Raw genomic sequence first — 25,216 nt, 5'->3', positions numbered from 1 at the left:
TATTCCCCAAAGGTTTATGGTTATATTATAATGGTTTGGTAATGCATTAAGACAAACATGTCTTTTTTTACTTTGGTAGACATCAAATTTGATCTACGTATATTGATTATTGTACTTAGATAAAAAAAGGATAGTTAAAGGGATCTAAGGCAAATGTTAGGCTGCAAAAAGCAAAAGATTCCGAACAACGAAAATAGGTACCATTTGGAAGTAGAAATATATATTACCTTGAAATGCACAATAGCAGCAGGTGGTAGGGGCTTAGAGAAGAGTTCATTGACAGCTCGTATGATTGCTTGAGGACCTGTCAGCGACTCAGTGTCTATAGTTAGCAGGTAAAGGACATTGCAAGCTGAAAAATGAAAAAAAAAACATGTTACCATCACCATCTAATATTGGGTTTTAGAAACAGCTGATTTCAACCACTGTAATAACAATGTTACACCATCTTACTCTTAACCCTTTTGATGCTAGAAATTTTCTTTGTAATTTTCCAAAAAATGCTAGAGTTATTTACTTATTTCGTCCGAAAAGTGCTAGGCTTGCTACGGGGGCGAAGTGTAGTGTGCGAAAAAAATCGGTAAAAATAAAATCTTTCATCTGAAAAGTTGACAAGCAACGATATATTGGGCCTCAATCATATGAGGAATCAAAAGAAACCATCGCTGTTTCGAAACTACAACCGAGTCAACCGATATGCTCATTTAAACTCACATGATCGAAAGTCGCGCCGGCACAATATATCGTCGCTTAGCGCTTTTCGGATGAAAGGCGTACAACGTTATATCGTTCCATAGCACTGAAAGGGTTAAGCAACCTAGCTCAACTCTAATTACAAAAAAATCTTATATAACCTCTGGGCTTTCCTTTAACCAATTTCAAAATCACAAAAGTAAAAAAAAAAAATAGGTAATATAATAGTCAGAAGTAGAATAAAAGATAACGGCTGATAAGTTACCTGCGCCTTGAGCTAACAGCTGCTGTGCTGAGCTGATGGAACTTGTAGACTCGGAGGGTAGTTTAGTGTCTGACTCTGGCAAAGACAGTTTGCAAGGAAGGGCCAAGGGCATTAGAGAGTGCTGGTATACTAATGCAGACAGGGAACCTGCAAGTTTTGACAAATCATGATACTAGCTCATACAACTATGATAGGGAGAATTGTTTTAAGATGGAAAGAAAATGTTTAAAGGATTTTTTGACATTACCCTAAATCATACCCCCATTACATAAATCATATAAGTTTTATGATGTTTTTCATTATAGAATTTAAAACCAGATGCCTCACTTTTTTCGGTTAACCAAAAATATTAGAAATTTGAAACACTCATGAACTTATTAAACAATAGCACAAACCTTATGAAACCTCAAATTTTGAAATCGGCTTATACTTATAGAGAAGTGATAGTAAAAGTAAAAGCCGGAACCCATTAATACTCGCTCCTTTCAGTTTTAATCGCTGCTTCCCTTACATCTACAGTGTAGTATGTAACCATGTTTCAACTTACTGAACACTGGTTCGTTAGCACAGCCCTTAAGTCTCACTCCCCGCGACGTTGGTTCAATAAGGAAGTGTCTCACAAGCTCAGTTAGAGGATCTGAAGACGAAGCTGCTTTCCCCGGGGTGTTGGGGGGAGGGGTGGCTACCTTTAGTGCGAGACCAAACGCTCCTGGGAAGGAGTTGGAGTCTCGTACCACAAACGTTCCAGGCGCCCGATCTTTCAGCATTGCTATTGCTGCAAAAAAAAAAAAAACATTTTTTAGGAAAAATTGGATTAAAAGTACAAACAGTTGAGAAAATGGTTTTTTTTAGTTGTATAATTCAAAATAATAAAACCTCAATCGAGACCGTGAAGGGATGGTAATGTTAACACGTTCGCTGCGGCACGTCAAATGGCAGGCGTATCCCCAATGCGGTGCAGCCCTCAGCGTCGAACAAACCCAACTGCCGCGTGTGATTGGCTTTCCAATTTCGGTTTGACGAATATCAAATAACGTGCGGGGATGTCCTGCTTTACGACATAGTTCGCTAAACACCCACAGATAGCAGCACTGCTTGGAACGTCGCCCATTGGGATTGTTTTGCCAAATGGAGGGAAAAAGACAGGACAAAAAGTTGATTTTTAAGATTGCCAGACGGGGATTTTACGGGGACATTTACTACCATCCTACACCATAACAAAATGCAAGTCACACACTACACCCTAATGTGGTATAGGTCCGCTTTCAACCGACACTAGAGCAAAAACGAAGATAAACAAAAGGCAAAGCCGAGCGTTCCCGATCGGGTACAGACGCACCGTACGGGGGCCGTACCAAATTGGGAACGGCCACACTCAACGTCTTAGGACTTGTTATTATGGTGTTCTAAACAATATCATTGTTAGGCTCATACTAAATAAGGTCATAGTGGCATAATACTTTTGCAGGTTTAAGATATTCAAAGGATTGGATGATTAGTTACAATAATAACTAAAACACCCCCGTGGCAGCAAACCTGCCAACTAAGCGAATTTCCATTTGTCTGAATTGATTTCCAATAGACAATTCCTTTACTACAATTTCATCAAGAAATGTTACAGCGCCAAATTTAAATAAATAACATTGGTATAATAGATCCAATTAAATCTATTTAAATAAAATTAGGTTTAACGAGGACCCAGGTTTGCTGCTACAAGGAAACTTAAAAAGTGTATTTTTTTATAAAATATTAATAGCTTAGTATAAAATAAATAAAATTGCCAAGTTTGATCAAAATATATCCATAAACAAGCAAACTACATTTTACAATATTCTCCATAAGAATTCTTTTCTTTATTATCAACGTGAGAAGAAGGATGTTCATTGTTCGACAGCATTGTCACAACTACCATTGTACAGTGGCTGTAGTGGAATGGCTTGTCAGTTGCCTGTACCATAAACTGCAGTTGCCCGGCCGGTAACCGGTGGCGGATACCGGTGGCCGCCACTAGTGGCCTCGTGTGAAAGGGCCCTAAGGTAATCAGATCGAGTCCCACCGATGACACTAGCTTTTTGTCAAAGATTTAGCTTAGAATGTGATTAATTCTTAACTGTACATTTTTTTTGAATTTGAGGAAATTTTAATTGTTCTTAAATTGGGGGCTCTCCCACAATCCCCCACTCCTTTGCAGAAGAGGTTCTCATCGGTTTTTGACCAGCCCCCTGAGACCCTATCAATATTTGTCTGTAGACAGCTGTGGTTTGCATTTAGTTTTGTTTACTTTTGGTTACGGTACTAAGGAAATATTAAGGTTGTAAAACTTAGAAAGTCGATATAAAACTTGAAACCTTTATTTACTCAATTTATATTAACCTTAACTTAAATTAAAGCAGGTAATCGAATAACTAGAACTAATGCACAGATTTCTCGACAACAACCAACAAAATAGAATACATCTAAATCAATTGACAAATATTGATCCCAAGCTATGTTCAGCATAGTGTGAGGCCGTCTTAAAGAGCCATTTTATACTTAAGTCTTCCTGGTAAACCTGTGATAGTATGTCATAACACAGACTGTAGCCATTACCTTCTTCTCTCGATATTGTAGGCTTGTACCAGAACCTAGAAGTGTCTCGGACAAACTTGACGTGAGCCGGGGACACTTCCTGCGGAGGCTCTCCATTAGAGTGGATCGACGAGCGTCGCGAATGACCGTAGTAGACGCTTGGCGAAGATTGGCCGCCGTTAATCGTTCCGTTGTGGCTGCTAGAATATGTTAGGCCCTGTAGAATAACAAATTATTATAACTTACATAGGTAGATCGCTCTATTTTAATTTTTGGCAAAGACTATTTGTATAGTTGTCCTGAAAAATGCTTTTTTGGTTTCATCAATCAAAACTAGAAATGTTTTATTGTATTTAGTAAAGAATATCTATATCCAGTACTCGATTCCATCCAGTGGCAGAACGGCATTCTGGTACCTTTCGAAAATTGTTTGAGGGTGGATAGGAGGGGTGTGGGTACCTCATAAATCTGACAAGTATTTATTATCTTAACATATTTATAAATTATTTTCTACTTTTAGGGCTTTTAAAAACGTAGCATTTAAAAAAAATATTTTTATTTATAAATTATTCTAAATCAAAACAGACTTAAATCCTGGTGAGGCTGCATTAATAGTTCCACATTCAAATAAAATAAAAATCACAGAAAAGTGCATTTTATAAATTAAAAATGTCTAAATTACCTTGGGACTGTACTGTGTGTGTGAGTCACTTTCATATCCTCGGAATGAGCTGACTGAATGTTCTCGGTGATCTCTTGTTAATGTTTCACTTATTGGAGACCACTCTTTGCTGTAAAACAACGTTTCAGTGTTAAAACTATGGTTCCAAACCAAGGCTTGCAGATTCAATCGTAGGAAATATGGAGCGATTTGTTGTCCTCAAGGCAATACCTGAATATATATTATATAGATATGAGCTGAATAGATTGAATTGAGCTGTCATTACATTAATTAATTTTTCATTAGAGGGAAAATTAAAAAGACACCTTACCTAACAAGTGATTAAATTAACATTAGCAGAGGGTTGCTCACAGATTGTTTGTTGGTATTATATTACACCACTGTGAGTGGTAAATGATCTCTCAATTTGTTTAGGTTTCATTTCATACTGAAAAAGAAATATAATTATTTTTTTTAAATATGTTTACAGGCTAAATAAAAACAAAAGAGGTATGGTACACAAGGTGTAGAACAAAGTGTTGCTACGGGGTGGACTGACAAAAAATAAAAAAATATACTGGAGGGAAAATTTTACTTTGGGATATTCTTTTACTTAGTTCAAAAATCAAATAGTGAATTAAATTAAACCATATAGGACCCAAAACAATGACAGCCACGGTGGAATATTAAAATAAAATACCCCCTTCCCCTGCAGCAACCGTGTAGACTAAAGGAATTTCCATCCTCGATCCTCATTTAGATTTTCACCTAGATTAAACATTTCCAGATGTCAAATTTATTCCCTATTTAAACAACAGTATAACGATTTCTTAGGTTTGCTGCTACACAAAAGGTAATAAAAAAATGTAGCCTTAGTTTGAAACAAATCAATTTGCAAAATTTTATATATATATACATCCATAAACAAGAAACTACAGCAAGGTACATATGTTGTATATATATTTTTCAATAGAATATCATGGGAATATTGAATTACAATTTTTCAAATTTTCTCTGAAACCATTAACTGTACAAAAACACTTCAAAAGACTAAATTTGTTTTACCCTTACTAAATGAGAGGAAAAAATGACAGAAGTTATAGATAGGACATTCTACGTTCGCATAAACGTAGGTTTACATGTTTATACCACATTTGATCTAAATCAGATAATTTTTTCTTGAGTTACCGCGCTGATATATGAACTTGAAGGGATAGTGGTTTTTTCCTCTGGGGACATCAAAATGAAAAAGTAAATCAGTCTTGCGTCCCTATATGGGAAATATCCTAAAACCACCAATGGGAAGCTTGAACTTATGAGCAATTTGACAACAAATTTAAAATAATTTTCATCCATACGTTTGGTATCACAATCAATTATAAGGTCTTAAATGATTTTTTATAGATAGGACAATCCCGCCTTTAAAATAATAAAGCTTTAAATAATTATAGGATATAAATATATCCTATTGTTCAATTTTAATCAATTACTTATGCAAAGTTCTTTCAAACGTAGGATGATTTTTATTCTCGTTTTCCCAAAAAATTGAATGGATCTTATATTAAGTAAGATGATGTTATCGGTGGGACAAACGGGAGGGACGATGGCTAACATAGTGTCAGCATTCGCCGCTAGAACCTCTAAGTTGAAAAATTTGAATTGAGTTAATTTTATAATTTTTAGTTATAAAATTAACTTCTTAATTATAAAATTAAACTGTCATAACCTAACCTAACCAACCAAACTTGCTGATAATATAAAAAAATATATAAGATAAAAATGAAATGAATGTTTATTTATAATTTTTAATTATAAAATCGTCCCTCCCGTATGCCCATTCCATGATGTTATGGTCAGTATTTTAAATGAAATTGTTTTACAATAACCATGATTTGAACCGGAACATTTTACTGTCTATTTACATTGGTTTTGTTTGTTAAACTGTAAGCTTTGTGTTTTCAGGTCATTGTACTGTGATTTTGTCTCATGCAAAGCTGCATTGTTTTAAAACTTGTCTAACTAAATTAGGGCTGTAAACAAATATTAATCTACCAGGGTCATATTTAGAGTTAAATTACTTTACCGCGTTAAACATACTTAATGTTAATTGCTATGTTTTACACTTGCTACCTGATATCAACCATACCTAAATTTGTTATTTCTTCTACCTCTATCTACCAAGATTAACGAAATGATCTGCTTTTCTGCCCAAAGAGGGGACTAAACATACCTAGAAATTGCTGATGTTGACAACCATTTTCCCAGAGTTTTTAAACCCCGTCTGTTGAACATGTTGAATGAAAAATACAAAATTGATACATTTTCAAGTTACAAACATGAAGTTTACCTTATGAATAATCTTATAATTCATAACAGCAAATATCAGCAATACAAGTGGTCTAAATTACTTGTTGCCTAGTTAAATGGCATTTCGGCCTTTCAAGCCCTTAAGACCGGAACTTTGGTTGAATCAATCATTGTCAAAAAAGATTAAACTAGGTTAAATAAAATAGTTGTTAAAAATTTGAAAGGAAAGTCAAGTGGCTGATAACAACTTTTTTATCGAGACACAGATCAGCCAGTTCAGCCGAAAAAATTAATAGTTCAGGGGCTGAGACACAGTAGGCTATGGTTACAAAACACCACACTGTCATATTATGTTTAATGTAGGACTTATTAAGTACAACAGTGAAGAAAAATCCATCTACTCTTTGCAGTAGTCCTACACTATAACAAAATATCAGTAATGTTTTTTAACCATTACATGTTTTACCCTCTGTATTCTAATTTTCTCAGGCGAGCTATCTGACCCCTCCTTTCAAAAATACCTTTCCAACAAAATTGTGATTAAGTTGTGATAAAAGTTTCTCTAAGGTAAAATAAACAAGTGTAACAACAATGCATTGCTTACCGTTGCGCTGTAGGACTCTTGGGGGGTAACGCAGACGTAAGGGTGTCAAACTGTGTGGAGCTGCTGTTGATGTAAGGGGTGCGAGGGTGAACGGGGAAGGCGGGGGTCTGGGGGCGTGAACTACCAGAGTGGGGGGGACTGCTGGAGTGAGGGGGGCTGCCCCCCACCCCTGTGTCTTCACTCATAGACGTTGTGCGCCAAGAGGAGTAACTTTCATCCCGTAGCTGCAAAACAATCTTTGTGAGATAGGTTACTTAATTGTTGGGAAGTTAAAAACATTATTTATAAAATGAACTTATTTTAACTCATTTCGACTTATTTGGATCATTGAATTCAGATACTGGATTAGCTATTGTACCTATGAATCAGATGTAGCCAATTTTGTATTTAAAAATAATATCAGCTCTCACTCTTAGTGCTGTTTAAATTCTCTTAAGCTAATTAATAATAATGGGGAAGATCCTACTCCAGTACAAGAAATACAAAAGAATCTTACATTATATACTACATGAAACAAAATCTTACAATCTAATTAATATACATTAAATCCAACCCAAAAATGTTAAGTTTTTTTTTAGTAAATGAAAATGTTTACATATTTACAACTCTCAATTTTAATTTAGTTTCATGAAATGTTTCTATTATTCAGTAGCCCTTTAATAAGCTACTTTTATTTAGCAAAATGTCTGTAAAAGTATTTATAAGATCTCCACCAAATTTTTTCTATGGACTATAATTTTAATGAAATGTAGGCTAAATTTGATAAATTTACGATATAGTATAAATATTGTATAAAAATAGAACCTTTTTTATAATTTATTGTTTGAACAATGTTAATCTCTAACTTACTTTTAGTCTTAAAAGTAGGCAATTGTAATTTAAGTAACCGTATTAATTGGCTGGAAAAAAATATGAATTTCAACAAATATGTATTTATTGGTTCAAATGGAATTCTTTTGTTATGACATCACAAGCAGGTGTAACACAAGCTATTTCACACATTCCATGCCAGTAAAGCAATTGTGCAATGAAAACTGAAACCAAAATCAAAATCACAGCATGATAGTGCTTATTAGTCCATGCGTGCTTTGTGAGTGTGAGAAAGTACACTGTTGGTTGTGTGGACAATTCTTCTTAATTTGAATTGGAATTGTAATTTTTTGATTGCTAAACGGAAGAAAAATCACTTTTTAAAAGAAGGAAAAATAATAGTGAATTAATCGTAATTCATTCATATTAAGTCTTAAATGTGTGGTAAACTTTCACTGCCACTTTATTTTAAAGTTTTAATTAAATGAGCATTTTGAACACACTAGATAAACTACAATAGTTTTTACATCTGAAACGAACAAATATTCTATGGCTTTATTAAAAACAAAATTAGATGCATATTAAAATGTCGCAAAAAGTTTTGTCAGTACCGGTAATTGATTATTTTTTTTAAATTTATACATCAAAATTTAATCAACACTGCATTTAAAATTACTGTATAAGCTATCAAATAAAAAGAGGAATCAACTCCAAAACATTTTGCATAATAAAAGAAAAATTCTTTGTTTGAAGTTCATTGTTGGTGATGGTGAGTTATTGTTTTTCAAAGGTTTATTGCGGACATTTTCCATCATTCGTGATGGAAAATGTCCGCAATAAACCTTTGAACAACAAAAGAAATATTATATGAACTACACTTTTAATAGTTTAACCACATAAATTTATGTCATATTTAAATCCAATTGTTCAATTAAATTATATTAATTTGTTGATGAATACTTCCAGAGTCATCAAATGATGCACAGTAGTGTCTCATTACAAGGTTTATGCTAAAAATTATCATTTTAGTCTACAAAGTCTAGACTCTGATCAGTCTAAGTAATGGATAACCCGAGTTTTGGGATTTTATCAAGCCAATGGTAACTTTTACAGAACCTTAAAATAATCTATCTTGTACAGTAGCTTAGCGATTCACACTTCAAGAACACACAAAAAACACGAGAACGGGGTCACAGAAAACGTACTACTATAACCCAGAATGCCAACCGCATGGTAAAAAGCATTAAGCGTTTTGAGAGAGCTTTGCCTGTCAATCCTTAGGCAGCGCCAATAGCATAGCAACGCTGGTGGCGCTGCCTACGTATTGACAGGCAAAGCTCTCTCAAAACGCTTAATGCTTTTTACCATGCGGTTGGCATTCTGGGTTATAGTAGTACGTTTTCTGTGACGGGGTACACAAGATTAACAAAAAATACTCTTAAATCTTAATACTCAATTATGGGTCAAACGGGGACGCCCGCAACGATTGGTGTAGAGTGCACTGTTATCATGTTAAGTGATCTGTTCTTTGTGTGTAAATCGCATGATGACATCACAAAATGGATTATTTAAAGGCCCTGAAAAAGGATAAGGTTATGTACTGATATAAAGCCAAAACCCGAGTCACTCACTACCAGAACGAATCAGAGCTATGAAAATCTGGTATGCAAATGAATTCATCAAACAGCTTTAATGACCAATCACGATGAATAATGACAAAAAATAATTGACAGCATAAATCTTATAATGGGATCTCTGAACATAGACTGAATTTAAACCAATTTCGGAGAGTTGAACATCCCGTAACCAAGACGGTGTTATCGTGTGGTACCTGCGTGTGGGAGGTGCTGTTAGTTGTGTCACTATCGTTACTGGGGGGGGAGGAGGACGCGGCTAGGGAAGCCATCAGGCTGGACAACGCATCTCCTCCCAGTCCGTTACCCACCGCGTGGTTGAACCCGTTCAACCTCTGCTTCTCAGTTTCCACCAGCAGTCCGGAGTCCGGAGTCGAGGGTCCGGGGAAAGAGTCGGGACTCTGCAGTCGATAATATTAGTAATCAGCCACACGAAAAGCTCAAACATTCACAATGTTAGTGAGGAGAAGAAGAAAGAGGTTTGGGTTGTGAACAGACTTGAGAGAATCAATATAGCACCAATGCATCCTTGCTGAAATACTATTGATCACTAGAATTTTGGGGAAAAAATATTTTTTTCCAAAACTTTGGGTAAAATATCTAAGCAAGGATGTAACTTAGATTTTCTCAGTCTTCAATTGTATCTGACGATGACAAGTGTTACTGGTCAAAATGAATCAACCTGTAACATCTTTATATATTTTCCTCTCTCGTTTTAAATTAGCAATTTGAATAGTACCTGGTCTGCAAACAGCTTTAGAGCTCCCTTTCTCTTATCAAGGGTTAGAGGGCATTCCCTTGAACAATTGGCAAAATAAATAGCTAAAACCAGTTTTTGGAGATTGAAATGCTGATTGAAATTTATTTGTATTTATGTGGTATTAGCAAACAAATAAAACAATATTGAAAACAAATTTAGAAATTGTGCGCCTTAAAATATTTGACTCTGTGGGCCCTGATGAAGATGTATTGTATTTTATCTGTAAAACATCACCTGAATGGACAATGCTGATATAGTAGTTAAGATAACCCAAATCTATGAATTATTTTTCAAATTCTTTACACTCTCTCAAAAAGGAAAGAAATTTAAAGATTTTATAGAAATTAAGCTATACTGATAGCAACACATTTTCAAAACAGTCAATCTCAACCAAGATTCAGGCCCATTTTTATTCATATAAAAAAAATGAGAATTATGTTATTACTTTAGATATTAATTATATTGAATGGATAGATGTCTAGTAATGTGTAGCGGTGTAAACCAACAAAGATGGACAAACACAGGCCTTAGAAAATGAACAAAAATGTATACCTGTGTTAAATATAAGTTAAATATTCTAAGAGATATGTTGTCTTTGGTAACAATATTGTATTTGTCAGATTTAATTTCATTTTCTAAACATTGTTAGTTTGTTTTCAAATTTTTTAAAACTCGATAACTAATTAAATACACAGGTTAAAAAAAAATGTTTAATATGTAGAAACTAAAAATATTCAAACATACAAAATGTTACAATAGTTGCAAGAATATAAAGTAGAAGATTTTAATATAAATTTACTGAAGTGGTTATAAAAAAAAACAAACTCCTTGCAAAAAGGCCAGGAAATTTCAGGGAAACCAAAGAAAAGAGAAGGGAAAATGAACACTGAACCAATTTACACATAAATAACAGTTAATGCAACACGTTAAATAAAACATTAACTATTCATGAGGTGCTATATAAGTACATAGTGAGCATGAAGTGATGATAGATATGACATTTATTGCTTTTTGTGTTTTATATATACACGGTAACAGTTTAATTAGATAAACTTTGGTTTTAGATAGCTTTTGGTTAACTGCATGCAATTATTTGAAAAGAGAATAAAGAAACAAAATCATCGTATTAACTATTTAGTTTGATTGAGGAGCTCTGTGTCATTTTAATCTACTCTACACAATTATGTGATTCAAAGACAAGCTTTCTTGTAACTGGAAAACAAAACTTGAGCTCAAAACAAGAATATTTGTGGAAAGTGCTTTAACAACTTTGCAACAGCAAAAACAGATAGTATTTACAATAATATAAATAGTTTAACAGAATTTTTTAAGTTTTTAAAAATTACAAAGCTAGCACACTCAAAAGGCTGTCTTTAGCTTATTGCACAGTAGAAAAAAACATATATTTTTAAATGCCCTAATTAAATTACATAGAGTTAAACAATTTAACCTCCTATTTTCAAGCAAAAGAGGTGAGAAAAAAATGCAAATGCACACAAAGTCACACTATCGGATTACAGTCCCCACAAATTCATAACTAAATGATGAAATGGGTAATCCCACTTGTAAGGCTGATCAAGCAGGAGTAAATTATAGTTACTTACCGTTGAATCGCTATATTTACGGCTCTGCTCGTGAGAGCGCTTTACGGCTACGAAAGGTCTCTCTCTATCAAAGGAGTTCTCGGACTTCTGGCGTCCCATGGTGGAATTGCTGATCGTATTGAAGTGAGACACGGAAGTCGAGTTGGGATAGTTTCTTCTGGAAGACGTCCTGAACAGAACAAAGTGTAATTTTTAAAATGCTAGATATTTTTGGAAAGATACACTAAGATAGATAAGACTTTTGGTTTTAAAGATTCACAGACTCTTCTATATTCCTCATTCGCCACGCAGAACGGAGAGCCCATAAGCCATGTATTTCAACAATATTTACCGTCCTAAGAAGATCATAACGTCCTAAATGTTCTTTCACTTCTGAATTTTTTCTTGTACTTTTTACAATTACTTTTGACTAATCCAAAATTTTCATTCAAAGTACCAATCCATCATAGCAAAAGGCTTTAAGGTACAGAAATAGTAACACAAAATTTATTCAGCACCTTCATTTCTAAATAAAAGCAGATATGAGGACAGTAGACACAACTTGCATATCAATAAGGCATGTTACCAGTAATGTTGATAGGGTGACTATCTCTCTTAAGACCCATACTACACAAAGGACATGGTTTAGCAGTTTTAATGCTTTCAGTTGAAGAGTTTATTGAGCTTTCAGAGAAGAGCAGTGGTCAGACTTTACTGCTGTCAGATACCGAGTCTTTTTAACCAAGTCAAACTGAAAGGGCCATCTTACTGCAAACAATAGCATCTTTGTCACATCAATCATCAAAGTATTGTAAATTATAGAAACAAGAATTTTGACAGGGTAGCAAACTATATGAGCAGTTCATTCAATAATATGCTATTTGAATACAAAATCTACTAAAAGTAAATGTCACAGCTCACAGCAAGTGGCAGTATAGACTGTCACGAGAATGTTACTTCTGCATTCGTTGCTTCTCTAAGTAACTTCTATAGCTCGTACCTGTGTGGTAGTAAGGGCGAGACGGGCGCTGAGCTGCCATTGGTGGTTTTAGAAGTGGTGGTGTTGATGTGAAGAGGTATAGTGAAGTCTTCGTCATCTTCGTCAGCAAAGAGTGTGGTATCCGATGTGTATCCATCAAGACGCTGACTCGGCGAAGGCCGATGACTGCGGTATTGCCTGCAATTAATTAAATATCACAATCTTGTAGTTACTTAAAATTCATTTCAAGTTACCCTTCGAGCTGTGACTGAATATTTTCTGTAGAATTCCACAATTTTTGTAATTCCTTAACTCAAAAAAGGTTTTGAATTAACTAAATTTGTTTTTCCATAAGATTCTTCTCTGTAAAATTACCTACGTTTTTTTTTTAACTTTGTAACAAGGGCTCTAAAAATAATGAAATAAAAAAAAAACAGAAAGAAACAGCAAAGCAAATTAAGAAATCACATTCACACTCTCATGCACAAACCCATCACCAATTGAGCAAAAACAGATGAATCCTATATAAGACACTCAGAGACCATCTGCCCTAAGTAGAGATTTTTCAGAGCTGCCACAAACTGGAAACGTTCATGAAGGGATTTAAAATGCACGGGAAGCCATTCCACAGATGGCAATTGGTGACACCAAGCGCTGTCTTAAACTGTGGTCACATGATAAGGTATATGTAATGTGATTGAGAAAGAACGCTAAACTCATGATAACAATTTAAATTCAAATGTAAAATATTTTTGAGAACCTAATTTTAATATGTCGAAAAAAAACAAAGACAGAATTTTGATTGATCTTTGATAATTATTTAATTTATAGATATTTTCCTCGAGGCAGTATGGCATAATATGCTCCTCACGTTGCAGACAATATAAAAATCCCAAACCAGTAGTTCTGAGACCGCTGGAGCATACCCGCCTGAGTCACATTTACGCCATTGATCAATGCGAGTTGTAGTACAGTGTGATGAAACAAGTGATTTGATCCAGTGTAGCTTAGTGTGTTATGGCACTAAAGTTCAGTAAATATATGGAGATAAGCCCTTTTTTATGTCCGTGACTGCTAAGTCATCCTTTTACTTGTGAACTTTGTGAACTTTAGATTCATCACATTTCTTACCCTGTCTGTACAGTACGGAGCTCAGAAAGTAGCCTTGTCTCGTGAGGAAGTCTTTCCGATCTTAGCTGGACATCTCTCCTCTCTCGCAGCTTCTGTTGTTGTCGTTGCAACCAAGTCAAGTTGTTGCTGTTGTGATGGCTAATACTTCCACTCACGATCGTCCTGAAACATAGAGAAATTTACATTAGTTAACACAAAACCTTAAAATGTTTTAGCAATGAGCTATTGGAGTGAAAATTTTGAAACGTACGTTTTTATGTCCCAGGCCTTTTACTTCATAGATACTGAATATGTAGTTTATCATTATGTGTTTTAATATTTTTTGGGACGGGGGCAACATGTTAAACACAATTATTTGGCTTTGAATAGGTTCTAGGTATTTTTTTCGTATTTTTAAAGTCTCGAAACTCATGACCGTCACGTGTCCCTAGGGTACATATTGTGCAACTTACATGCTGTTTTAAGAATAATTATTCATGTCGAAATATATAATGTCATATTTTTATTAGGTACATCAATAGTTATTAAGCTTACGAAAAAGGAGCATATGATAATTTTGTTTTCATTGTAAACTGACTACCATGACTAAATAGGTCTGTCCCTCGATTTAACGTAACAACCATTAGGGGGAAAATTGCATCTTTGGAGCACGACAGTGGCAAGCCTGGCGTCGATGGAGTCAGTTGGTTTTAGAGACTAGTTGAGGGTGGATTGTAGTGCCGTTGTGGTGTTGTTTCGAGTTGAAAGGAGGAATTACAAGATTAATAAAGGAAAGTTTGTGTTTTTTGTAACTTTGGTGTGTCCATGACCGTACGTAGTCATTTGATGAAGTAGACATGGTGTTAATTTTTGTTTATAAGATATTTTCATTGCTAGATTAACCTAGAAGTCCACTTTGTATCCTCGAACATGAGGTGCAGGGCTACCACCAGAACAGAGCCAAATAACACGTAATGTCACGACCATCGCGGGTTTTTTTCACTACCAATCCAGCCTTATGGATTATACTGTGTTTGGTCGTGACAATAACTTAAATATCATTGTAAATTGAAAAGTTAAGTTCAATTGAAACACATATTTTTTATTATAACTAACAGTATAATTGTAGGATTGTTTAGAAAGATTTAGATTATTCCAGCCAGACAATTCACGACCGTACCGCTTGTCCCTGACCATCACGTTTATGATTTCTATCATATAAATTTCAAAAATTAAAATATCAACATACTTCAATGTTTTATACACAAAAGAAGCACACCTCTATAAAAACATAACGATTTTTCGGGTCTCAGGTAAGTTTTTTGGAGTTATACAAACTTAAAAAGATTTTATTGACTTTTTTTCAACTTGTTGAGTTTTAGCGAATTTCCTATATAGGGAATAAGCTATTACCGTAGTACTCATGGTAAGACTTGGACCCGGGACCAATTTACTTTTTCGTTTTGAGGTCCCTAGAGGCCAAAAACACCATCCGTTCAAATTCATATATATTTATATATATATGTGTCTGTTAGCGCGATAACTCAAGCAAAAATTATCCGATTTTGATGAAATTTGGTATAAACAAGAACCTACATTTATTTGAACGAGTTCGTGAACCAGCATGATCTGACTAGGGGAACGGGGTTTTATGGGGTAAAAATAGGGTTTTCCCATATTTTACCCCAAAAACACAAAATTTTACAATTTCTTTCCAAACCATTTTGTAGAGCTTAAAAAAAACAAATAATTTAGTACATTGAAGCGTTGTTGTGCGCCTAATGGTTACGGAGAAAATTCCAAAAAATTGTAAATTTAAAATTCCCACGTTATTCTAATGGAGAATAAGTCAACTGTTGTAGTTTGCTTGTTTATGAACATATTTTGATCGAATTTTGGGAAATACTTTCATTTCTTACTAAACTATTAACATTTTACAAAAATAAAACACTTTTACCCTCCCTGTTGCAGCAAACCTAAGTACTCGTTAAACTAATTCTATTTAAATAGGAAATAAATGTGATATTTTTATAGAGGCATTTTAGTGTAAATCCAATCAAGTTAATGGAAACTCGCTTAGTCTGCAGGTTTGCTGCGGCGGGGGTATTTTTATTTTTTTCTAGTAAGACCAAATATACCAAAAGCTTAGCGAGCTGTTTATTGTATAATGTCCCTAAAAGTAAATTAATTTATAGCAAAACATAGTTATAAAAATAATATTAACTATTTTTAATATACAGTTTTATGTCGGTGATGGTTGTGACACAATTTTGTGTTTTTCCATCAAAGATGCTCTATTAATAAAAAATCACCAAAGATATTGCGTTACCATGTACATTTTATGAAACTTCAAATGTTAATGAAATTAAAAAAATAAAAATTTCTAAAAACGGAACTTGAAATTTTTAAAGTGCTTTTCCTGAAAACGTACCTTTCAAAATTTTCACTTATTGACAGGTAAGTCAAAGCATTGACTTTGAATAGTGCAAGACAAATTCTAATGCTATTGTAAAATCTAATCCAATATTTTGTCGTTGTAGTATTTTTTACATTTTTTTTATGTGCGTTTCTGAGTTTTTTGAATACGCAAATCGATGTCTGCTGAATGTTTCTCTCGTACAGTATACAAGTGAAATACTCGGTAATTGTTAATTAACAAGAAACAAATAGTAAATAAGAAAACCTATTATTTACAGTAGTAGTACATATGCACCCCCTCCACCCTACACCAAATCAGAAAGTGAGGAAACCCAAGGGTTGTCTAACAGAACCATAAGAGTCCACTAAAAAAAAAATTAAAAATGTTATTACATCGGATTCATTTAGCTTGTGTTCTAGTATTAAAACTCCCTCCCTTATTTATTTCCTTTCTTTTAGTATTTCCTTTTGTTTTAGGTACCTATTCAATCAAATTTTTAGGATTGCAAAACTCCTAAGACAAAACATCCATGGTGACACAAAAGCCATACGCCACAGTTTAACAGCCAGTAAGACAAGGTAGTGTCCAGTCTCATTAAATATTCGCATCATTAGCTGTAAGCCAGTTTTTGTACCACAAGTACAAGGTCGACCCAAGGTCAGATCTTGCCTCCCACTGCTTGATACACCTCATGTTGGTACAGTATCTTTAGATTCTCTTTGTGCTACTTACATATCATGAAAGTGTTCCTCAAAGATATGTATCTTTGCTCAAGAAATCTATTAATTTGTCTTTCTACATAGGTGGAAAGTGAGCTCCTTTGATAAAAACTGACAATATTATTAAATAGGGAAAAGCTGTTTTGTTTGGTGATTTTTTAGAATTGAACCTATAAGAATTCAGGACAGGGTCCTAAAGCTAAACGCTGAATCAACCATGCACCAATTTGCTCAAGTTATGGTTTTTACACAGTTTTCTTTTTTTAATAGAATCATTAAACAAATAATACATAGGCATATCATTAAATTTTTTTCTTCAAAGGGGGTTGCTTATAGAACATATGTCATGTAATAGGAGGAATGTTAAACTACCGGAGGGGAGGTTTGGTGTATGGAATACTCCCTCTGGTATGTGGGGAGTCCATGTGGACTAAACTAACAGGAAATTGTTTGTATATGCATCGTTGTAAGTTTTGAGGCTTCCCTACTAATTATTAGTGAATGAGTAAACAATACTAAACAGTTTATTTCCAATGGGGACTACAACCCCTACCACACCTGACACCCATCCCTCTCATTGCGAGAAAAGTAGAAGTATTTACATCCCCACTATGCAAGATACCTTGATAAATTTTCTGAAGCAGTAATAGAGTATATAAGGCAAAAACTAACAGCCAAATAAAGGCAGGGGTTTTAATTTCTCTAATGATCTCATCATCAGATCTATTAGAGTTGACAGGCGAGAAACAGTAGGTAGTTAGCGTGAGAAGTTAGTTATTACTTCCTTGACCCACAATTGAACAAAAACTACTCATTGGCTGCAATTATCTCATCAACGATTGAAGGCATTGCAAAGTCAGGTGGCATCTATATCAGAATTGAGTGACATTAGTTATAAAATTTATATGTTGCATAGTTTTAATGGAGGGAATTTTCCAGTAACGTACAGAGAAAGTACCTCACAGCTGTGATAAATACGATTTTTGCAGCATAGTAGGGAACAGCTAAATTGGATTTGAGTGACATTCATATACATTTTTTTGGGATTAGGTTATTTTATATTGAATTAGGTTAGGCTACGTTAGATTAGAACAAAGACTCAAGACATAACTTAAAACTTCAATTGTTTTTTTATATACAAATAATTGAGTGGTAGTGAATTAACAGAAAAATCAGAATTGTCATACTATGTTAATTGAAAATATCCTCCAATACATAGATAGTCTCCTTTTTTACTTTAGAGTATTAAAAATAAAGAGAATAAAGTTTATGATTCAGTAATATTTTCTCGCAATGATACGGCATGTAAAATATTGTTTCGCAGTATGGCAAAGCCAAATTTAAAATTCTCCTACAGTTTCCTTGGCAGATTATAATTTTTCAATAATTTTTGTATTGCACATTTTCTAAAATGACCAACACTTTTGGTTACTTAAACTTGATAAATATTTACTTTCAATTTTTTTCAACCCGTAAAATTTCTTGCAGCAAAAATGTTGTTTGTTTCTAAACCATTTGTGTTATTATGTTACAAGTTTTTTGCACAACGTTGTGTTTTTCTCACGTTGTTTCATCTTTGACTCACAGGCTTTATATCGTCTTTCTATCAGGATATTTTCAGCCCACTTCTATAACGTTCTGGATGTTTCCCAATTTGTATAACTCCACATGATAGTGTTACGCAAACTAAGAGGTTCGCCAACTGACGGCGCTGGCTACTTCTCCAGTTAATATTCATTCACAATTAATCAATCATGAAATAATTAGTGTATACCATTTTAATTTCATGGATGAAAGACAAAATAAAGCTCACATATTACTAAAACAATTTTAAATGATTTTTTTCAGGGTTTTATTTAAAAAAACTTTATTTGGAAACTCAAGTCGCTGTAGATTTTAATTATTTCTATAATAACGTTGCCATTTTTTTTTAGCCACCATAGTTTAGAAAGGATTTTACAACATTTATCTATACAAAGCTGTAGGATTATTTCCGAAGAAACCCCCTTGAATACGATTGTTTTTAAATTATAGACACTTAAATAATTCAATAAATCATTGGATTAACTTCCCTCCCAAGTTCTGCTAGTGTGTGATGGGAACCTTATACGGGGATCAACACCTAGTAAAAGTAATATTGTAGGCCTACCAATGTAGCTTTTGCTTTGATTACATTTTTAACCAAAGTTATAGTCCCTACCCTAGGTATTACAAATACCCCCGCCGCAGCAAACCTGCAGACTAAGCGAATTTCAACTTGTCTGATTACATTTTTGCTAAAATATTTCCATAAATAAGATATATTTATTCCCCATTTTAATAACATTAGATTTAACGAATGCTTAGGTTTGCTGCTACGGGGAAGGTAAAAAGTGTTTTTTGACCATACGTCAATAGTATAAGATGAAATAAATAAATTTGCCAAATTTTATCAATATATATCCATAGACAAGTAAACTAACACAATTTTCATTTTCTCTGAAAGAATAACATGGGAATTTTAAATTACACTATTTTTTAATTTTCTCCGTGGCCGTTAGGCATACAACAGCGCTTCAATATACTAAATTATTTCTTTTTTTAAGCTCTACAAAACGGTTTAAAAATAAATTGCAAATTTTTTTTAGGTTCAAAAATGGGAAAACCCCATAAAACCCCCCATAAACCCCTGTTCCCATGGTCCGATTATGCTGGATCGTGAACTCGTTCGAATAAACGTAGGTTTACACGTTTGTCCCAAATTTCATCAAAATCGGATAATTTTTGCTGGAGTTATCGCGCTTACGGACACATATATATATAAATATATATGAATTTGAACGGATGGTGTTTTTGGGCTCTAGGGACCTCAAAATGAAAAAAAATCTGTCCCCGGTTTAGGTCTTACCATAAGTACTACGGTAATAGCTTATTCCCTAAATGGGAAATTCGCTAATAGAAAAAAGCCTCCTAAAAGGTACTTGTCTACAAGCGAAACAAATTCAAGTGTATAAATAAATGCTCAATGTAAATGAATGATAAAAAACAGCTCTGTCTTAAAATACTACTTACATTATACAGTATCTGATTAACTGCCAAAGAAACTACCAAAGCCGACTTTGACTTTGATTCTATTTCCAGAAACACTCCATTGTTGCAGTGCCAGCTGTTTCGATGCACCTCGAGTCTTGTGCACTCTAGCTCTCTCGTCTGATACGAACGGTATTTATTGAGCCAGTTATATATAAAACCTTGCACATTGTCAGATTTGATACTGGGTATTAATACTTTATTGTCAGCCTAAATAATAATAAAATGTAAACTTTTATTAATCAAATATTGCCTGCTAAGGATGGAAAGGAAATTTAAATTTCGAATCCAAATCTGAATCAAAAAATCTAGTCCCGAATCTCCAATCCAAGTACAGCTTAAAAAATGCAATATATTCAAAGTGAACATCAATAACCACGATTATTTGGTTTATTTTGAATGAATTATAAAATGTAGGCTACCTGATTTTCACAACTGTCTACATTAGAATCCCACCAACCATCATCTTCTGCGATTGTGACATAAACTGTCATTATTTTCTGCCATCACGAAATCAACCGTGATCATCTCTTGTGATCACGGTGACATCTGATGTCATGGTGATGATTATATATTTGATATGATTACATTATTAAAATTTCATCGGGAAACAGGTGCATGAATTGAGATTAGGTCTTTTAAATGGACAAACATGCAAATAAAATCATGTTATAAATTAAAAATCGAACAAAAAAGGGCAGTCTTGTACAATGATTCTGCATTTATTGTGCCTGGAATGAACCTTTGTTCAAAACTACAGTTGCAACAAAAGCCGCTAATTTTTTTATATTTTTACAAACTAAATCTAATTTAAACATCTAAAAAGTACGGTATTCATAGTATGAAATTTTACTGAATAACCAACAGTAAACACAAACACACAGTTGTACTCTTTTTTAAGACGAATATTATCCAAATGGAAACAAACACCTTGTCGATTTCTCTTATCACTACGGGGACGTCTAACAATCAAGCCGATATGTGTAGAAAGAGTGACCTTGAAGGAGTTGTCCGTCTGGAGAAAACGCGTGACCATAAACAGAAGTAACTGGAACAGGAACGGGACAACAATAAAGGGAACGAGGGAATAGAAACAAATGAACCATTAGTGATTATCTTGTGATGGAAATGGAAAAGGGACGGTAAAATGAAGGAAACCCAAACGAAAAAGAACAACAAATGAGCGAATATTGAATCAATAAAGGAAAACTGGATCAACAAAGCAAATTAGATCAGGTACGCCAAGGATATTATAGCCAAGGAAAACTGGGTCGATTTTCGAACTTAGTCAAAAGCTACTGACTTTTATAAGGAATCGGCGACCTTCAGATTGTTGGGTGATCATAACGACTCGGATATACAGCAATACAACCCTATGAAAATAAAACTCACATCCAATATCACATAAAATTATATGTTGACAAACACACGATTATGGGTGAAAATGTAAAATGCCCAAATTACTGTAAAGGCGAAACCCACAATAAAACCTGATTTCAAACTACACTGTTAAATCTATTATTTGTGTTTAGAAACAGTTAAGCTGTTTAGGTGAACCTATAAGTTTGATTCTGTTAGATTTCGGAGAGCTTTGCTTCTTGTAAACTACATTCTATGATAATTCAAAAGTTTAATGGTGTTTTTAAACCGCTGGAAGAAGTCGGTACAAACGGATTTAGAAACGTCTAGTGAAGCAGTCCCAAAGAATGAGTCAGGTGTAACCATGCTATCTTTGCTAGGCCTTGACTGCGTCCCAAAGTGGGTGTTTGTTTGGGCAACCAAGACTCCCGACTGTCTCAACGCCGTCTAACCATCGTCCACCCTCGCCACCATGACCAAGCCGTGGTCCGTGGAGGAGAATTGAGTAAAGACAACATTTCCGAAAAATAACAATAACTTAATTATTCAAGACCAGTAAAAAACAAGTTATGCGTACTTTTCAAGATCGAGAATGTTATCATACCATTACAAATAAAGATGATAATTGGACAATTAAACCCCAAAAAATATGAAAGTAAGTGAGATGCTTTACTTTTAAATAGTTGAGATGGGAAATTATTTCAAATCTTCTGTAACCGGATTTGATTAATATCTCACGAATTATCCTGTATAGGCCATTAATCAATAGTACGTGTGCCCGTCCAAGCATAGTGAAAAATGATCTTACAATTGTAAAAATATCCCTTTTTCAATATTAAATACCGCAATAGGTAAAAACACTAAAGAGTTGTGAGATGTGGCTGCATCTAGCACAATTCTACGATCGCAAAAATATCTTTAAGTGTGGAATTAAATCCCGCAAGCGGTAAAATGTAGGCAATTATAGGGGATTCCGTCTCCCGACGCTTATAGGGGAGGTATATGAACGTATGGGCCTAGTAAACATCCCTTATTTAAACATACAACAGGTAAAAGCGTTGGGAGGTGTGTCCGGTGTCCGCGTCTGCCTACTAGTCTCTCTGGAGGTCAGTGTTTCAGTTTCTTCTCAGAACTGACGGTCTCTACTTCCTTTCGCGCCGTCGTCACGGCTAATTGTATTTTCTTTCCCCTCCATCTGATTTCTGTCCGATCCGTAAGGCTAAATGTCAAAGAATGCATAATATATTGACTGGCGTTTGTGTGGTGTTGGAAGAAAGTTGTGCTTGGTGTAAACTCCCGTAAATTACGCACTCTGCTCATACGAGTCTATCATCCTTATGGATCAGCTGAAGACAATTTAGGGATTAGTTCACCCCGGTTAAAGGCGTATCGTTGTTTACAAGCTGTTTTTTGTTGAAACTCTTTTTTACACAACCAAATAAAACGAAGTAGGTGAAAACAATATTGTCTTCTTGAACCATGACCAAAGCACAACTCCGAATATCTACCCTAAAAAACACATTTAGACGACATCAGTGCACTCTATACGCTCTTTGCTACAAAAAATGAATCACAATATACAAAACACACTTCAGATTTTACAATAGAAATCTACTTGTACTATCAAAAGTCAATGGAAAACCCTGTGTTCCTAAGGAATTAAATAAAAACTACAGTTGCAGTAGTTTGAAATAGTAAGTGATAAGTGCAGTGCTGCTTCCCCAACCCCCTGGCTTCGTCAATAACCATGAAGTTGCGCAAGAATACTGTGCGAAAAACAAGGGAGAAGTATGGGAGAGGAGGAAAGAAACTAACTTTTTACATAAAACTAAAATAAAACTGTTTACAATCACAAAGTTAAAACATTACTCTGCTGTTTTCCCAGGTTGAAATAGCCTATCAACAAATCTAATTGAAAATCTAATTTTAAATGAAAAATTTACAAGCTACACACATTAGAAAACCTCTCTTTTAAAAATATCCAACTGTTTGAAAGAACAATTTTTACAAAGTATTTGATTATTTCAACCAATTATTAAAGTAATCGATGTACCAACCAATGATACTGAAATTAATGTTCGCGGACAGATAAAATCTCCACTCGACAAGGGAGACAAGAGGAATATATTCGACCGGGACTGGAATGCAGGATTGCCCTTTTTTGAAAAGAAGACATCCCAATGCAACTCACGTCCGATGTGCTGAACTCGCGTCGTTTTGACCGACTTGCTAAGTCCGCAAACCGCAAACTCCAGGGGAAACTCATTCAGTGGTGAGAACTTGGAATTGTGATCAGCAGAAGCTCGGGAAGCTCAGGCTCATGAGTGCGACAGATTTGAAACATATCCTTCAATGAGCTTTTTCTGGTTTAGCTCCAGAAAAAAACTTGAGAGGTATAACAAACCTAACATCCGGAGAAGTTCCGGATTTCTACGCAAGCCATGCTGCAATCTAGCTAGGCGGAGGTGGTAACAACTTGATCTTCATCGTCACGTTTGTTTGTGTTCAGCTTAGCTGACTGTCTAGAAAATGTGTCTACTATGGTTAAACCTTCGACCTTACATCATATGGTTAGGGATATAGCTCCGGCAGATATTTTGAAGTGAAAGCTCCAGCAGAAATGTTGAAGTAAAATCTTCAGCTCCAGCAGAAGCTTAGGGGTTTTGTGATGCCTAACCCCCCGTGTTGATATTGGCTCCAACAAAAGCTTGGATATGAAACTATTCATTACTATTCAATACTACTACACCACACAATAGATGCAAACAGACATCCAAGTGGCAAGGGAGGAGAACAGATACATTTTAGACGGTACACTACTGGCCTTTGCATTTACAACACAAATCATTGTTGAAACTAGTGATTCGACAAACACCGTTGAATAAGCTAAATTCGACGTTTGAGGTGTCAAGTAAGACACTCTCCCAGCGATTTGGTAGTAGAGAAAAATTGCACCACAACGTGTGAAACATCTTCGAGTGAATAACTGACACAGAAAGTCCTCAAAACACATTTAACGAGAGAAGGCGCGCCGCCATTCGCCATCCGTTCGCTGACAAGGCGCATTTGCTCGCCATTGTACACATTTGTCTCGTATAAGGGGAGAAAGTCCGCCGAACTCGTATTTTCCGCCGCTTCTCTCCGCTGGAATATTTATCCTCGACTGTATGTAGTAAGTACAAATCTCAAACCCAGAGGGCAAAGTAATAATTTCAGGAACTCTATGTATGTGTAACTCTTAACTAACTATGTGGATAGCTGTGGGGTTGTAGAGCTCAGAAGGTAGCCGGTAAAACCAAAAGCTGTAGCTTTTTATAGTTCGAAATTGAACCCAGCTGTTCTTGAACTTAGGGGTTTATTGTGACCTGGCCAAAGAATCAGCAGAGTGTAGTATAGAACCCCTCCATTCTACACTAATTATTCGCTCATACTTTGGGAGCTTTGGGTGTACGCTTTTTTGCGTTCCCATCTCATATGGTAATTGGTAGTGTTTTTATATAAGGATTCTAGAGTACGGCAGATTAGAATAAAGCGAGATCCCGCTATTCCATTGTAATCAGTGAAAATAACAGTTTTAGGCGTTTTTTATAAACATAAAACAAACCATTTGTACTGCAGTCCCAATAAAACTGTAACACAAAATTAACCCTCTTGGCAGAAACGAGGTTCCGGACTT

The 25,216-nt window shown here is 34.8% G+C and overlaps 1 protein-coding gene across 1 annotated transcript in view; it reads right to left on the bottom strand.

Annotated features, from left to right (window-relative positions):
• The window catches only part of LOC129001237 (tensin-1), a 386,355-nt gene that overhangs the window by 3,960 nt on the left and 357,179 nt on the right, over window positions 1-25,216 (bottom strand). Inside the window, exons 15-24 of the mRNA XM_054428467.1 lie at window positions 13,996-14,157; window positions 12,886-13,062; window positions 11,907-12,075; window positions 9,740-9,943; window positions 7,099-7,322; window positions 4,209-4,317; window positions 3,548-3,743; window positions 1,506-1,733; window positions 959-1,105; window positions 228-352 (exon numbers count right to left, since the gene is read on the bottom strand). Of these exons, the coding sequence (XP_054284442.1) occupies window positions 228-352; window positions 959-1,105; window positions 1,506-1,733; window positions 3,548-3,743; window positions 4,209-4,317; window positions 7,099-7,322; window positions 9,740-9,943; window positions 11,907-12,075; window positions 12,886-13,062; window positions 13,996-14,157 (1,741 nt within the window). The remainder of the gene's footprint in view (window positions 1-227; window positions 353-958; window positions 1,106-1,505; window positions 1,734-3,547; window positions 3,744-4,208; window positions 4,318-7,098; window positions 7,323-9,739; window positions 9,944-11,906; window positions 12,076-12,885; window positions 13,063-13,995; window positions 14,158-25,216) is intronic.

Source organism: Macrosteles quadrilineatus, unplaced genomic scaffold (genome assembly GCF_028750875.1).
Source record: "Macrosteles quadrilineatus isolate MER2022 unplaced genomic scaffold, UCM_ALF_1.0 Scaffold_8__2_contigs__length_117827958, whole genome shotgun sequence".
NCBI lineage: Eukaryota > Metazoa > Arthropoda > Insecta > Hemiptera > Cicadellidae > Macrosteles > Macrosteles quadrilineatus.
Note: the sequence above shows the minus strand (reverse complement) of the source record. Positions and strands in the feature narration are given on the sequence as shown.